This window comes from Aplidium turbinatum, chromosome 5 (assembly GCF_918807975.1).
Source record: "Aplidium turbinatum chromosome 5, kaAplTurb1.1, whole genome shotgun sequence".
In the NCBI taxonomy this organism is placed as follows: Eukaryota; Metazoa; Chordata; class Ascidiacea; order Aplousobranchia; family Polyclinidae; genus Aplidium; species Aplidium turbinatum.
The window spans coordinates 10,456,949-10,474,749 of NC_137476.1; the positions used below are offsets into that span (position 1 = coordinate 10,456,949).

General features: G+C 38.6%; 1 protein-coding gene across 2 annotated transcripts in view; it reads left to right on the top strand.

Moving 5' to 3' along the window:
- LOC145770291 (cilia- and flagella-associated protein 337-like) overlaps positions 1–17,801 on the top strand; it is a 37,340-nt gene that overhangs the window by 11,880 nt on the left and 7,659 nt on the right. The window contains exons 8-23 of one of the 2 annotated variants that reach the window (XM_082581889.1): positions 45–233; positions 921–1,112; positions 1,416–1,509; positions 2,084–2,250; positions 2,708–2,872; positions 4,064–4,213; positions 4,738–4,788; positions 4,880–5,013; positions 5,429–5,568; positions 6,039–6,184; positions 6,406–6,626; positions 6,967–7,052; positions 7,703–7,846; positions 8,864–9,105; positions 9,240–9,389; positions 10,342–10,402. In XM_082581889.1, the coding sequence (XP_082438015.1) occupies positions 45–233; positions 921–1,112; positions 1,416–1,509; positions 2,084–2,250; positions 2,708–2,872; positions 4,064–4,213; positions 4,738–4,788; positions 4,880–5,013; positions 5,429–5,568; positions 6,039–6,184; positions 6,406–6,626; positions 6,967–7,052; positions 7,703–7,846; positions 8,864–9,105; positions 9,240–9,389; positions 10,342–10,402 (2,332 nt within the window). The remainder of the gene's footprint in view (positions 1–44; positions 234–920; positions 1,113–1,415; positions 1,510–2,083; positions 2,251–2,707; positions 2,873–4,063; positions 4,214–4,737; positions 4,789–4,879; positions 5,014–5,428; positions 5,569–6,038; positions 6,185–6,405; positions 6,627–6,966; positions 7,053–7,702; positions 7,847–8,863; positions 9,106–9,239; positions 9,390–10,341; positions 10,403–17,801) is intronic. The other variant, XM_082581890.1, reaches the window with a different exon arrangement.

A 17,801-nucleotide genomic window follows, 5' to 3' on the forward strand; every position in this document is an offset into this window, starting at 1 on the left:
TTTTACTCGCGTTTTGTTACTAAAGAAAAGTTTTTCTGATGTAGGAACTACGTGATCATAGACAGTATGTCACTTATGAACACCTCGGAAACATACATGATGACGTGGTGCGTCGTCTGATGTACGTAAAAGAAAGTGACGTCGTGATATCGTCATCGATGTCGTCATCCACGTCAGTCGTGATGATGGATTTTCAGCAAAAAAAGAAGCCATACATCTTCAAAGTGAATAAAGTAAGCGAAGTTTGTAAGAGCAAAAGTCATTTCATCTTCAGAGAACTCAATTTCTATGATGTTGAAGATTCGAAAGAGTTCAATTGATGATATTGATGATTTTGCATATTGGTCTGATTAGTTTTTTGAATCTTTATTCTCTGACTGACAAAGCCTTGATAGGCTATTCCTGGTAGTTTTGCATCCTTGTAGAGACTTTTGACGCAGGGCCGGTTACCGAGATTGGAGAGCAGTCCTTAGAATGCGTTGCTCAAGCGCACACCCCGAGAGTCGAACAAGCGCCGCTTGATCCTGACGATTCTTCATTTACGAAGTCACGCGCTAACCAACTGAGCTATCGGGGCGAATTATATTGGCAATGTTGTACAGATAAGCATATTGTATACACCGGATGACTAATAAATTTTTTGTTTAACTGCCAATAAAACTTCTGCCTAAGGCTTCTGCCAAACACCCAAGCATTGCCTAGTTATCGAGGTTGACTTTTTGAAGTCTATATTGCACTTTTAGCTGCATGTAAACTACTAAATTCACTCTAAGGTTCCGTTGAACTTTTAGCTGTCCTTTAAGTAGGCTCATATTGCTTAACCTCATTGCCATGGATGTTTTAACATCATCTTTGTAAGTTATTTCGTTTCATTTAATTACGTGTTCATCTATTCACTAGAAATTCTCTCTTTGTTTCAGGGAGTTGAATGCTTTGACTATAGCAAGTCTCTAAATATACTCGTCACTGGGAGCCTTGACCATCTTGTCAGAGTTTGGAATCCTTACGTGGTGGCCCGACCAATCATCGTCCTCCAAGGACACAACACAGGGATATGTGACGTAGTAATCAACGAAGGATATTCCCAAATTGTCACCTACTCGAAAGATGTGGTAAATAATTCTTTGCTTACTATGATTTGTATTTGATTTATTAATTAAATTGGTATTGTCCAAAAGTACTTTAGCAAAGTATACCAAGTCTGCGTCAAAATGACGCAGTCGCCCGAGAAAAGATGAGCTAAACTAAAGAAAAAATCTGTAAAGAAAGTATATCGCTTACATGGCATAGTAGCGTGATTTTCCCACCATAAAACATGTTCCTATCAAAGTAATGAAAGAATAAGTAACAAGCTTGAAGCTTTAAATACGTTACTATCAAACCTTTTAAAAACTAAACACACTTCCCATCCACAGGTACTCAAGGTCTGGGACATAACAGAACATTCTTGCCTCCAAACGGTTTCCCCAAAGTTTCCTTCGCTACAGCCAGGAAGAATACCCGAGCATGGTCTGTGTGTTATATTGATTTTGATGTTAATATTATTTCGGACCCTTTATCGTAATATGACTGCAGAAATGCTTGTGTTCTGTTTAGCCAGGTAAACTCGTTTATTTGAGTGAACTTCTGAGCCAAATAATCTGCAGTGATGATTTTTGCTCGAAATATACGAGATAAATCTTAGGTCCAGGAAATAAACAACGTCCATTGCTATTTCACAAGTTTTGTGATGTGCTGAAATATTATCATTCTTTGATAAGATAAAAGTTGATATCTAGTAGGTCAAGGCATGTAGCCTATTTCACTAGCTAGGTTCTTTATTGCAACGTTGTTCCAAGCTTAGTGTTAAATTTTATTGTTATTTGAAATTTATTACTCCCAATTGTAATGCGTACGAAGGAATGACTCTGGTGTGCGACGTGGAATAGCAAATTGTCGAAAACTAAAATTTATCAATATAATAAACTCTGTGTTTGTGTTGATATTTCTCCGTTATAAACTATGATTGCTAAGAAGTGTAATTTACAGGCTACTGAAACTTCGAAGATTGGCTTAAATTAACATTACGTTCCACTTTCCTTAGGTGAATTCCCTGTTAGCTTGTATGGAAGTCCGCATGATGTCATGCTGGTGACGTGTAATGACAGTGTTGCTCTGTTGAAAATGGGTAAACTTGCCCCAAAGGAAGAACTTCCCACCACTCACGACGCTTCACTGTGTGGGGTTTTATACAATCCCCTTTTTCATCAGGTAAAACGCCGATTTTCATAAATGTTTTAAAAAACAGTCGGTTTGTGTGCAAATCAAGATAGTTGGAGCGCCTTTATGGTAATCTTGGGCTGTGTTATAAAGAAGACACTTGATGAAGTTTAGCAGCCATAGACCCTAAAATTAAATTAAACGTGTTCTGGTCTATGGCTTATTTAGTTGTCCAACACACGTAGGCTAATGATTAAACCATAGTAGGGGTGTCCAACTTTTTGACCAAATGGCCACATGCGGTTTACGAATGATTGCTCGGGCCACTTGAGTGTTTACTGCTAATTTGTAATTTTAGAAATGGCTGTCTTATAATTTCTAATTAATACCTTCACTTTCTAATTAATACCTTCACTTCAAGACTTTTCGCGATTTAACAGAATAAAGTTATTTTATATTTCAATCAAGATTCTTGTTCGTTTTGTGAAAATACTGAAAACGCTTTCAGGTTGTGACTGCAAGCGACGCTTCCACAGTCTCGGTTTGGGATGTAGAAACTGGATCGAGATTTCAAACATTCAGCAACGCACACAACCAGGAAGAAATCACCTGTCTGTCGTTCGACCACACCAACAGACGCCTCTTTACTGGTGCTCGGGATGGCTCGATAAAAGTATGTGGAGCATGAACTCGCAATGCTTTCCTAATTTCTGCGAAGGCACAAATTTTCAATATTTGTCTTAATGGTTGGTTTAGTTTTTGAATCTTTATCCTCGGACTGACAAAGCCTTGATAAGCTATTCCTGGTAGTTTCGTATACTTGTAGAGGCTTTTTGACGCAGGGCCGGTTACCGAGCTTGGCAGAGTGAAGTTTTCTGATTGTTGAAGTGTTGTTGCTGGGGAATTATTCCATTCACTAGATGCCGCTGAATGGAGAGCAGTCCTGAAAATGCGTTGCTCAAGCCCACAGCCCGAGAGTCGAACCAGCGCCGCGTGATCTTGAGCCAGGCGCGTAACCACTGTGTTAATGTTTGTGAAGAAGGGAACATTCTACTTGGCTGTCAGCATAAGGCTGAGTTTCTTTCTACAAAGATAAGAGTTAAACAGACTGGTAAAGGCAGTAGTCGATAGTCTGTGGCAGAATTAGTGGTGCGATACTGACGAGCCCAGCCTCATGGGCGACACACCGTGTCTATCGCTGTCAATTCTTGCTACAATCGGCTGCCGAGAAACATTTGTCTTGATGTTTGGTGAAACGATAATAGCCAATTGAAACCCATAGTCAATTATGTGCTCCTGTTCTATGTTTGTAAATTGGAAAAATACTTGTAGAAGCCATTGCTATAATGATGAATTTTACTTCACCCCTACTGCTCTGTTGTAGTCTATCACCTACAAGTTATTTATTTTGCAATGTTCAAAACGTTTAACCAGTTTTGACGTTTTAAGTAAACTTTTTGGGTATGAAGAGCAATGGATTTTTGTTTGCTGATGGATTATCTTAAAGTTTTATTCTCATTTGCAACACACATTTTAACTATTTCAGTTTTTCACTATTTTGTTGTATTTTAATGCTTCGTATACTTTCAAAAGTTAACAACATATATCTGAGTAATATGTAGTTCCATTCTTATTTTTTTGCAGCTAGTAGGCTAAGCAAGTACGGTACATCGAAAGAACAACAAAACTGCAAAACAATAAAACTCTCATTAGGGATTTGTACTAACTTTTACCCCTTTCTCTTTGTCCTTGTGAGATTCGCCCCTGAACTTAACAATAAAAGTTAAAAACGGACTTGGAACCGTGATGAAGTTTGATCTACAAATTTTCTTGTTATTTTCTTCAAATTAATTGTCTTTTACAGATATGGAACTTCCAAAACGGCAACTGCCTTCACGAGCTCCAAGCTGTTGATGACGCCGAGGTCACGGGTGTCCTTCCCTTCCAAGACCGGACTATATTGGCAGTTGGATGGAGCAGACTCATTTCGATTTATGACGATTCTGACCCCGATGTAAATGTTGCCATGGCAAATATTCAATGTTTGAGAATTAACCTAGATGTTTTTTACTATTACTTAAGTTAAAACAAATCTTTACGTAAAATAAAATTTATAAAAGATATGCCACGAGCCGTTTTATATCTGGTCTAATGTATTAAAAATGGTTAAAACCTATTTACCCCAATCGTCTCTAGATTACCAGGCCCTGCATAAACGAAACAGCAAGACCAATAGTAGCACCCAACGGGTAGAATAATTTACACGCTGCAACATTTCAAAAGCAGGAACTTTTTTGTGAACCTTTGGTGACCAGACCTGCATTAGTAGTTCAATGCCTCTACAAGTATGCGATACCATCAAATTCAGAAGTTTTTTCGACTGAATATAAAGGGTTATGGAAATCCATCAAATGATGATAGAAATAGTTAACATGTAACTTTCCTGCTATTAAAGATAAGCCGGCCGAAATACTTATCAAACTAGCTTGATATAAAGTTCACCCTTACCTCTTAGTAACGTGGCTGAATGTTGAACAGATGATGAATGTTTCAGTGAAGACAAGTTGGAAAGGAGGGCAGTTGCACAAGGCAAGTTTCATGAAGACTCACTAAAACAATCTGTTATATCGGTTGCTCTTACCAGTTTCCAACAACTCTAAAATGAATCTACATTTTAAAGGACGACATACTAGCTGTAGCTCATGGTCCTCCAAACCTCCTGGCCACCGGAAGCTACGATGGGTGCATCATTGTTTGGAATGAAGAGACTCAGCAAGTGTACATGAAGCTGCGAGAAGGAAAGAAAAACAAAAAGTAATTGAACAAGACAAATTTAGTTTTTCTGATTTGAGGTTTGGTGATAGTTGTGATTAGAAGTAGACAGTACAAAATTTCTGACACATTAGCAATAACATGTTTCAGTTTTAGAAATAAAATTACTGATTTTTCTGTAATATACTGTATATCATGTAGATTAGACCCTAATGAGTGTAAAATGATGGCATGTATGTTAGTTTTTCAATCTACACACATATTAGATTACTTCTTCCTTCTACTACAGACAGCACTTAGTGATACAAATAGCAGTATTTTGAGACAATAATAATAATTACTTTCAATAAAATGTACAGGTCATTGGATAGCTGCTTATAGTTGAACAAGCTTTTTATTGTTTTTATGGCATAATGTGTTGTTGCGTTTGCAATGTAACATTGTTTCTATTTTGCAGAGAACAAAGACAGCCAATAGATTTTCTTGCGTTTTTACCAGAACGAGCAAGGCACGCAAAGAAGAATCGTGCCACTCTTATCAGCAGTGAAGGAGGAATCTTGTTTTGGTGGTGTCTCTTCGGCAGAAGAACAATGCTGGGTTGGTGTTACGATATAAACCAAACTAGAAACATAACTTGGCTTTAATCAACTTAAATTCGTGCTAAACAAACAAAACAAATATAAGGTTAACTAAATATATCTACGGTAGACATAGTTCTGCACAATTCTATTCTCCTCGTTCTGCCAGTACAACTGCAAGATGAATCAGTGGCAAGGCTAGAGTACAGAACTAGAAAGCGTACAATTACCTAGGGCACACATGATTATGTAAGCGAGAAACAAGGTGAACTACAGGCAAGCAATCATTACAGTTGGTAATGATAAACTTAGTTTTTGTTTCATTGCAATCTAAGGTTTTATCATTGTCCGCATTAGAAATATGCAAACATGACAGAACTGACATGTGTTTTGTCATCTTTTCAACGAAACCTATTCTCCTCTCACTTGCAGTTTGTGTCGGTTCTGTCGAACATTTAAGAAAAGAACCAATGGATTATTTTGCATTAGGATACTTTAATGCTGCGGAGACAAAAGACGGATCAGTTCTAGCGATTTGTTCATCCGCGGATGATCTTTTCCTGGTCACTGGAGACACTTCCGGATACGTCACAGTATGGGACATCGAAAATTATTGCGTTACAGACCAAACTGAGGTGAACAATCTACTGTATGTGTTGAATTGAGGATAAGATATAACTTCTTCAGGCAATTGTTCTGCTAAATTCAGGTTGGAGCTTTAAAGGTCTAATCAAAAGGATGTTGTTAGCAGTGAAAATAAGGAATAGATCTTGTGATGATTTTGTTTCCTTTAAAAAAACACAAAATTGAAACTTGGAGTTAATTATTTAAGACTAACTTGATTGTGACATTTCAGAAAGTCATTAGGGAAGCACCGCCAGTCGCCTACAAATGGAAATCTCACGACCAAGCAATTGTATCAGTGGCATTTATTGACCACGAGATGCATGCAATGGTGGTAACCGCTTCTACTGATAAAACGGCCCGCTTGTGGACGCTAGAGGGTCGCTTGATCGGAACATTTGGTCAGCGCAAAAAATGGAACTTAAAACAACCGTCATCGTATCATTATCCTTTGTACGTATTGTATCAAGAGCATTTTAATCTTCGTTTATTTTTCTTGACCACGGTGTAGCTTAATAACAATCTCGATTTATGGAACCTAACTAAATTTATTTGGAGTGAAATTTGCAGGTCGCGTTTGCGATATAATGTTTACAATCCTTAGATTGACAAATGAACTCGTTCTATGATCTCTTTTTGCATCACATTTGCACAAAAAATCATAATTTAATTTAGTAAATTAGCTAGCTTAATTCGGCGTAATAACGTTTTCTATCTTTTGTGTACCTTTCTTTAATAGTTTTGCAACCTGGTTGCAAAGAGTGTCAAGTTTCTAACATTGCAAATATTGTAGAAATCCTTGGGGAGAAAGAGTGACTATGCCTGAACCAGGCCACGCATACGCCAAGAATAACCTTGCTCTACAAACGCTTCATGAAGGTAGGTTATAACTTGTTGCAATGTAGACTGCTGTAGCTTAAATAAAACTGTAGAGTCAGAAAGATTTTGGCATTTTTTGTTTGTTTTTTTAAAAAGTTGCACATTTAGGTATTTTTGTCCAGTTTCACAGCCTTTGTAAGGACATTTGTGGTATTGTTATGCATGTGCTTGTCTTCATATATAGGCTATACGCATGATTACACCTTTCCTAATTTACAACAGTGGCATATAGTGACCATTTTGTTGGGTGTTTACTTGTTTTAGAAAGTTTTAAACGCAAGCTTGATTTGTAGGCTACAGTGACTCTTTATATCGTACACCACATCAGTTTATTTTGATATGATCTTAAACAGCCATTGAACACACTGAAAACTTAGTGTGTGTTTAATTTCAAAGCTTGCTGAAAAAAGTGAACACCTAAAAAATGTCATCATACGCCACTGATCTAATAATGCAACGCACACAGGAAACAGCTTGAGTTTGTTTGCTGCATAATTTACAAACTAGTCTACTGTATAGCCAATGCTTAGGAGAAGTTGCCTCATTGAAACTCTTAATTTAGAGAAAGACGTGTTCTTTCTCCCGCGTGTAAATGTCCGCAGATTGTGACATTTGATAGGCGTGGTTATTTTTTTCTGTAATCTTGATAGAAAGCGAAAGCAGCTTAAAAGAAAACGAAACTGAAAGCCTCAAAAGCAAAGTTTCCAACGAGACAATAGAAGAAACGAAGGAAGAACTCCTGCATCATCTTGAAGAAAACATCGAAGTTGACTCTCAAACTGCCACAGAAATTGGTAAGTTTCCACATCCAGCAGCTGGCTAATTCATTTCAAACACAATAGCAACAGCTGTAACCAACCCCATTCACCTTGAATAGTTTACAAAATCTAACAATTTTTGTCTTAACCTAACTTATATTGTGTTTTTGAACAGCAAGGTGTATGGACTAATTTAGAGTATTTAGCTATGATATGAAACCTCAGAATTCTTTTAAAATTTAAAGTTTGATGCTTTTCATACATTAAAAACCTGTATAGGTTGATCTCTTGTGAAGACTGATTGCAAGCAGTGTGTAGTGTGTACAGTGTACACGTCATTTGACGTATCTAGTATCGGATCGAGCTGCTCAAAATCTTTTGACAAAATCAAATCTTGATCATAAACTTGACAACAAGGCGTCAGCTAAGCAGATGCTTTATCCTTGTCAAACGTTGATACAATGAACAATAATGAAGTTGACTTGATGACTGGCGCTTTCAACGTACAACAATGGCTGTTTATAAAACTGCTCGAAACGAGTTTTCTCTTGGTAGTAAAACAAGACAACACAACTGGCCAAACTATGTTAGGTCTAACTCTAAATGAAGAGAAATTTTATTTTCTTGTTAAAGGGCACGCACATTCACGTTCACGACGTTTTCTAGGATTAAAGACTTTGATGATTTTCATTATTTCGTTTTGATTTCGACATTGAACGATGCAAAACTGCTTAGATTTGAACCGAAACAATTTTTTCAATAAAACACATATTTCCAAATAAAAATAAATTAAGATCGAGAAACTTTGCATCGACAGGAAACAAAATTTATTTTCTTGTGGAAAAATTTGCAATCTTTTTTCTGAATAACCTATATTTTATGCCTTTCCAGCTAGCAATAATTTAACAACATCTGAATACGTTAAATCAATGTGAAAAGCACGGACTTTTGTAGGTGGCTTTATATGTGGTTTGATTCACGGAGGATTGTGAAAAAAGACTTCTGCACTTTCGGTGCCTGACTGATTTTGAACTGTTGACATTTGTATTGAAGGCGTTTCGAAAAAAGACGTTGTCAAAACATCGGATGAATGCGTTTCTTTTAACACCAAAAAAGAGTCTGCCTTAACAAATGTTGGAGACACTTTAAACAAAGACAACCTGGTTGCCAACGACGACCAACCGAATGCTGACGATCAGGTGACCTCAAACGCTGCTCAAGAAGCTGCAGATGCAAACAAATCCAAAATGTCCGCACTTCCCAGCATACCTTCTATGGCGAAAGAAAGCAAGAAGGTGATTGGTTGAACTATTTCAGTTTTTAGTAAAAATTTTCATGAAAAAGACATCGTGCAATTTGCTTCCATCTTCCATGTCTCTTGAAGTGAGACCATTTGCTATAAAGTTGCGATCAATGTTAAACTACTCAGGGCTCCGTTCTCGGAAAAAGCGTAGAAAAGATCTTCGACCGTCGATCTGCCACCCGCCAAGATAGACGTTGCAGAGTCGGTTTTGTCGATGGAACTCGAATGTCGAGATTTGGAAACTTGTGTTCTGCATTTCAAACTTTAACGATCAAAGTAAGTTATTTCTACGTTATTGTTATATGTCGGTTGTGATACCACACTTTGCAACTTGTAAACAAATAATAACTATCAAACAATAAATGCTATTAATACTACAAACAGTGCTCAATGCCAAGCGAAAAGCCAAGGACTAACTTTTCTATTTGAAGCCGTTTTATTTGAATAAGTTCCTTCTGATGATTCTATTGAAGTGAAACAGGCTGTTAAGGTTTTTAGTGAACTAGTAACTAATTTTGATGTTATAGCTATTACGTGTTACGTGTAGGCCTAGTAGCCTACAAAATATCTATTTTGGCAATGAACGAACTTCACAAATCTGTAAGTTTAACAGCTCTCACCAAGCCCTCTGCCATCCAGGAGCCGAAAAGCTCACTACCCAAAAACTATTTTCCCCAAATTTTGTTTTAGCAGCAAACAGTCAAGCACTTGAAATTGTAGTCGCTGTAGAACTGCATTGCGACCACATTATATCAATTGACTGATTGCCTCAACCATGCTAACGCCAAAACCAATCGTATTGACGAAACGCTAATCCAAAGACTGTTCGATTGCAATTAAACATTGATACAGCAAACAATTGACTATAACAATAGCCTACAAAGGTAAAAGTAATTAATTTAATGAGAAATCGTATGTTTTAGTCCAGCTTTTATGAGTTCAATATTGTTAATACTTTTTCCTATAAGCTTTTGCCAAAACAATCTCTGTCCGGCTGGTACGCTCACCAGGCCAGTCTGCCAAAGCTTAAAAAATTAGCCCTTTACTCAACATTTGCCCACCCCTGGTATAGTTGATTTTTCTGATGCTGGCTTAGACTAAAATTTCACTTGAATGGTTATGTTTTTTTGGGGCTATGACAATCTGCATTTCCCTGCAAGTTGCAAATTCAAAACAAGACAAATCACAGGTTTGTGCGACGTCCATACAATCTTTTTTCATGTTGCAGAATACCGAATCGGTCGAATTCACATCGCAGATGCCAATGACGCAACGTATGCTTGACAAAGGTTAGCGACTTTTTATTTCTAGGCCACTGTGCTTTATTGCTGGGATGTTCAAAGTATTTATTGATACATATTATTATTTTTTTTTTAATCTTTCTCCCCGGACTGACAATGCGTCTGATAGGTTATTTCTTGCAGTTTCTTATACTTGTAGTAGGCTATAGAAGCTTTGAACCACTGACGCAGGACCGGATACAGAGTTTGACAGAGCAAAATTTCCGATAGTTGTTGAAGTGTTGTTGGAGGGAGAATTATTCCATCCACTTGGTGCCGCTGAATAAAGAGCACTTCTTGAAATGCGTTACTCAAGCGCACACTCTGAGAGCAGAACTGGCGCCACTTGATCTTGAGTCGGACTAAGCTGACTACCAGAGAGATTCGAACTAATAGAATAGAGTGTAGACCATTCAGTTATAAATATTTTTTTTTCAAATTGTTTTCTCGGACTTATTTCTAAACTTTTAGTAACCTACACCCAGAGGCGTAGCAACCGCCCTCCGAACCCTTCGATCGGAGGGGGCCCCGCAAGGAATGAGGGCCCTTCCGCCGAAGCTTTTGGAAGACTATCAAAATACAGGATATAGGCTAACCATGTGGCCACAAACGCGCAAGCGAAATAGCAGAGCTTATTGGTATTGAGCAGGTGTTTTCAAAAAACACGGTAGGCTACGGTGTAGGAAGAGAATGTTTGGTTACAAATATGCTGATGATTCGAGTCGTCTTTCTGCTGAAGAAAAATTCAAATCGCAATTTTTTCTTGTTCTCACTGATCAGGCCATGTATTCTGTTTCTTTGCGCTCTGACCAACTCGTGGAGTGGTACAAGTTGTTTGAATATCTGTACAATCCTAGCAGCCTGAAGAAGTGTCTCAGAGAAAATGGTTGGGTTGGTTGGTTTTGAATCTTCATCCTCGGACTGACAAAGCCTTGATTGGTTATTCCTGGTAGGTTCGCATACTTGTAGAGGCTCTTGACGCAGGGCCGATTACCGAGACTGGCAGAGTGAAGTTTTCCTAATTGAAGTGAAATGCCAGGAAATTATTGCATTTACTAGGTGCCACTGAATAGAGAGCAGTCCTGAAATGCGTTGCTCAAGCGCACACCCCGAGAGTCGAACTTGCGCCGCACGTAACCACTGAGCTAATGGGGCAGACAATGGAAGTGGACAGTCACTGCAAAAAAATTAAAAGAAAGATGGGAGACATGGATGTCAACGAACTAATAATGGAATTGAATCGTTTTATTTATGTCATCGAGAAAAAGGGAGGACTTGTCACGGCAAGCATTTTTTTGATGTACAAGAACAGCCTTCAGGATATATATCCGAATCTTTGCATTTGCATCAGAATTCTTCTGACCGACCACACCAGTTACTGTCGCCAGTGCTGAAGGGACCATCAGCAAAATCAAACTGATCAAGAATATCCTGCGCTTAACCGTGTCGGCTGACATACTTTCTGCTCTTGCAATTACCATCGAAAACAAGATTGCCAAATCCCTGGACTAAGCTATCCCATTACAATTTGCGCAGAACAAGGCTCGAAAGAAGCGCTTTGCGTAATTATGGAATATATGTCCAGTGTCCACACTGTCACTGTAGACCTATGTAGGCCTATACACAGTGGTGGGCGCAGCTAATGTAAAAGTTAGCTTTCAACAAAGAAATCAGCGGATTTCCAATAAATTTACTTTCGCTAACGAGTCCGCTAAAATTTCTAAATATTAGCGAAAATGCTAATCCGCTAACCAAAGCGTTAGCTTCGCTAATTACCGGTTTGCGGAACTGTGCCCTCTACTGTGTATACTGTATAGGCTACTACTATACATAATATGAACCCTGCATGTTGTATAAAATAAATACCACATTCCAGTTTCTGCGTTGGAAGGGGCCCCGGACTTATGTTCGGAGGGGACCACGTTCTTCGTTGCTACGGCCCTGCCTACACCCGGCGTATCAATACAATATGAAAATAATGTTTCTTCTTTTTCTATTGCCTTGCCTAAACCACGCATCAACGGTCTCAGATGAATAATTAGACCAAGTAGCCTATTCCTAACTTATAATATGTTCATGTTGTATGAATGATTGTTTCTGCCTTGTCGTTAAGTTGTTGCAGATGATCATGTGTTTATCATGAATGTTTATAAGAATGTTTATCATGTTAAATCATGGAATATATTCAATTCAATTTATTTTTCTTTGTAGGAAAAAAACAGCAATGATAAAGTTACAAATAGTTTACGCAAACAAAATCAATAAAAGGAAAAGGTGGCAGAACCACAGAAGTTTAAAACGTGCACGCGATGCAAATTTAAAGGTTACGTACACGAAAGTAAATTAAGCACAGCCACCAAACCTAACAGTTTAAAGTAGATGAATTAGTTGGAAGAACCAGTTGGCTCCACATACCCAAAGCAACTGGAGCTGTGCCAGTTGATGAAACCATGCAGGGACGACTGAACCTTACAACCAATATAAAAAAAAAATCAACAACACGAGCATTTAAGAATAAACAATGAACATACGGCATACTATTACATATTAAACATATTACATATACAAAATACTATGTACAGTGCATCGTTTTAAGTAAAATGGAGTGTTCGCAGCAACGACAGTGGTGTGATGTTGAATAGGAATTGATAACTGATGGGTACAGGAATTTAGATTAATTAACTTATTATTTGAGCATGATATTATATAAGTAGCCTAATGAAATGGACGCTGATGTCTCTCAACCTATGTTGTGATTCCTCGATGTTATTGAGAATGCAAAGTTATAGCCTACAAGAATCCTTCATTTAGGATGCAACCGAACAATTAAACACAATAAGTGAATAAAATCAGTCAGGTTTGGAATGGGGACATAGGCTCGGAAACTTGATTTATTGATAAAGCTTTCGCCATCGTAAATGCGGATTTTTCAGTATCAGGAAAAGCACAAGCAAATGAAAACACAAAAATAAAACTAATCAACGAAATCTACTATGAAAATCATTCAACAACAACTTCCTTACAGTTGTTAGGTTTAGTGGCCGTCAGGGGCGCCGGAAGCAAGGGGGCAGGGGGGCGGATGCCCCCCTGCCCTCAATTTTTCTGCAGATGGAGGGGCAAGTGGGGCAATGGTGCCCTTTTAAAGTCATGTAAGCTACTGCACATTTTGCAATATAACAATTTCTGCTATTCGCTTTTAGCCTAATTATAATCTTTCATTTTGCCTTAAAATAATATTTACGGCACAGAATTTTGCAACACAGGTAACAGGCCTTAAAACTCGTTTATTTTTTCGGCAGCCATCGTGGCCTACCGGGAGCTCCTTCTCGGCGGCCAAATCTGCGTGCTTGGAGGCTAAAATACAAAATAAAAGTAACGATAACACAAGTAACTAGAATTAAACTTGCAACAATGCTAAAATGATCACTTCGCGTTGTTGAAGTCTGGGCCTGGGCGACGTCCTACAATAGAATCGTTGCACCACGCAATAACTGCTATATCGAGATTGTAATCCAGTACAGCGGGACCATCTAACGACCTCGCACGAGTGTCTCCAATGTGGCTGATTTTAAAGTGCAACTGCACGATGACTTTGACCGCACTTCATCTGAAAGAGCATGTTTCAATCTATAAATACCAACTTCGCCCTTACTTTTTAAGGCTATATTTATCTCAATAAAAATTATCAAAACTATGGTTTTCCACGCGCTTGTATTTTTGGCCACGTTCCTGCAATGGCGGATTGCATTGCGCAACACGCGAATTATGACGTCAGTTGGAGTCAGTCAGACCTAAGCGACAATCGCTTTTGCAAGTCCTTTAGTTGTGTTTGTTCTACTAGAGCAGGAGTGACAAACCTTTTTGCGGTCGCGGGCCACTTTGTCAATTACACATGAGTTATCGGGCCACACAACTTTTTAATCGTAGCCTACTATGAAATCTTTTAGAAGCGACTCAAGATATTATTCATGAAAAGTAACAAACGGCAGATGAAAGTAATAAAACCCACACAGTTGAAATTATCTTACGCAGAATCGAAACACACAACAGTAAAAAATAAAAACAAATCAACTTGAGCAAAAAGGATAGAGCAACAGTACTTGCACTGATAATGAAGATAGTTTAATTTTCGAAGTGTTTGCTTTCATATGAGTATGATTTCTTCTTTTTTTCGTTCTATCCTTTTTGCTCAAGTTGACTAAATGTTTCGACCATTACGCTCCGAAATAACAAATCAGTTAATAAAATTTCTTTGTCACACAACAAACAAAAGCCCATGCGAATCATACAGCTGAAGATATCTAATGCAGCATTGAAGCATTGAATTGAGCGAAGGAAAGGTGTACCGGTGAAGGCATAAAACAGCTTTGAGATGTCTTTTGTCTTTAATGCATGAGCGATTGTCAAATTGTTTTGCGGGCCGCACGAAATTCTTTCACGGGCCGCATGCGGCCGCAGGTTCGTCACCTCTGTACTAGAGGAAGGAGGTTTTTTTTCGCTGCTTTGATCTTGTTGCACGTGCTTTTTGTGTGAAAGCAGGTAGTATAGGCTCTTTGCAATCTCGAGTTTGAAAAAAATAAGCCAGGTCTGTTGACTTATCCATTGAAATTTTTGGTTAACGGACAGACCAAAGCTGTCATAGGCCCACGCGAGGTAGTAGGCTACGGTACGTCTTAACCAATGTTATGTGACATTCGAACCACGGAATCGAGCAGTGTGTGAGGGTGCTTAACGGCATGGCGGAGAGCACCTCTTGCATAACTGTGTTGGACGACTTCCATGCAATGGTCAATCCAGCAGTCCTACAAACCTTCTTCAGGGTTGATAGGAAGAATTGGGAAAAAGATGGCAAGCCCAGAGGACGCGATGGAAAGTTGTCAAATGAGTGAGTTTACTTGAGCTTGTTTACTGTTCAACAGCCTTTCAAGAGCTGGTTGCGTAATTGTTCCATTCATTATTAAACGAAGCTGTTATATCTCCGAGGCAATTCAGGCTGGTCGCTTATAGGCACGTGCTGGAGTGGCTGTTGGATGGAGAAGTTCTGGGCAAGTCGAACAGAGTCGTGCTGCCATCCTGCATTGTCTCTTTCATCCGCAGAAAGTACCCCAGCGACGATGGAGATTATGCTGGGTTCCGAAGACCAGTGTTACCATTTTAGTCTTTTTAAAACCAAATCTGGTTTATTTGCAACCGTATGGTTTATTTTTTTCGATTTGGTGTGCTTTTTTGGTTTGATTTGTTTTCGATTTGTGTGTCGTAATGCGATTTGTCATTAGGATTGCATGTTGGTTTATTTTTTAGTTTATTTCTGCTTCAATTTGGTTTATTCTGGTCTTTTTTTTTAGCTTCATCTAGATTATTTTTAAAAAACCTTTGCCAACACTGCCGAAGACAGTCCCAATGAATGCTAAAGCGTTATCGCATGATAGTCGACTGTACTATGTCCTACAATACAATACAAAATGTTTTCGATATAATCAAGTTTGGCTGTTGTAATCTACGAAACTAGCCTTCGGCGATGGGCTTCGAAAACCACTCCTGGCACACAGGCATGAACAACTAAATTTGTATAATGCTGGCTGAAAGATGCGTGTTCATTATACAGTAGATGCCTTATAAATTTGCGCATTTACTAGCAACCAAGCCTACCTCGGCTAGTTTGGTCTCCACTAAGCTCGACTCCAACTGACGTCATATCACTAGGTGGCGTTGACGAGTTTGCCACTTCCAGGTAGCGTGAGAGAGAAGCGCTAGAGAGCGTGGGAAAAGGGTCGGTTCCTCAATTGTAAGGAAGTGAGTTTTCAACAGGTACCGGATGTCTTGGCAATGGATTCTAGCCAATGTTAATTCGATCGTGCGGTTGCAATTTAAAGAAGTTCGCCACTCCCCTAGAATTCTTTTTAGCAACGAAAAACAACGTTCGACATGATTGTGTTGACGATGACGGCAAGGTAATAAAATAAGTATTTCAATGATGTGAAGGACATTAGTCTACCGGTACTAAAAGAAGCATAGTTTTTGCAAAATCTGATCAAAAAATGTTTTTCCCTCGGAAGTCAACTAACCTAGTTCTCCTTTTTAACAACGATTCAATGTCCGACAACATCGAATCGACATAAAAACGACAATATTGCCAGCCGATGTAAATTAGCACTTCGGATGAACACTTTGTTAAAATAAACGTCGGGAATTACAAACAAGACTTACAGCGCTGGTGATCGCAGATGGATATATTCCTTCAATAAAAAATATTCCCGCACAATGCAACAGTGGCGATTATGACACGCTGACCTAATTTTGCGTCACTCTTTGACACTACATATTTTCGACAGTTAATCCACGATCATTCTATTGCGAAATTAAATAATTGGCTAGAAGAGACCGGCGGTCAAACTTGGCCGATTGAGGAGGTAGCACCGGCGGTCATTCAAGCACTAGCCTACTTAGCGCTTAGCGGCCATGGCCACAGGCTGCTTTAAGGCTTGACAGTAGGTTACATCATTATAACATAGCATGATGCCCTTTTTTGTATACCGGACACTTGTAGGCTATCATTACTCAATACATAGTAAGCTGATAGATTAGCATTATCGTTATATCTTATCTTAAAACTTGAAAAAAAATTGGCCTTTTAGCCTAGTAAACAAAAGTGCCCTTTTTTCGTAATCTTGCCCTCCCCCCCAGTCAAAATCGTTCCGGCGCCCGTGGTGGCCGTGCTTAGTTTACTTTCACCTACGTAACCATTAAATCTGCATCCCATTAACGTTTTAAGCTTCTGTGGTTTTGCCACCTTTTCCTTTTGTTGGTTTTATTCCGCTACACTATTTGTAGCTTTATCATTGCTGTTGTTTTCCGACTAAGAAAAATTAACTGTATTAAATTTCTTGTTTTGTAATTATTTCATTTGTTTTGATAATTTTTGAACGACACTTGGTAAATACGCTATGTAGAGTTGTAAAGCTGCGTAAGATTCATTGCGAAGAATGTCACAGAACTGCTTAGAATAGAGCAGGGGTTCTTAACCGGGGGTAAATTTACCCCCTGGGGGAAAATTTCACCTACCGAGGGGGTAAATTTATTGAATCATAAATTAAAGCAAACTTTATTTGTTCAGTTATTCAAAAACTGGTGGTGTTGCACTCGAAAGTTTAGAGATGTAGCCTATACCAAAGCGGTTAATGTTCTGGAATAAATGGATAATTTCTTTTAACAAAATAAGATATCCTGGAATCATGTGGGTTCACTTTGCACAGGCGTTGCCCCTTCTATGCTCGGTGCTAAGTCTGGCTTTTCAACTCTGGTGAAAAAATGCGTACCGCACATCATTTCTACACACTGTGCCCTTCATCGACATGCACTGGCAAGTGAAACCCCTTCAGAATATTTGAAAGCAGTATTGAAGCATGTG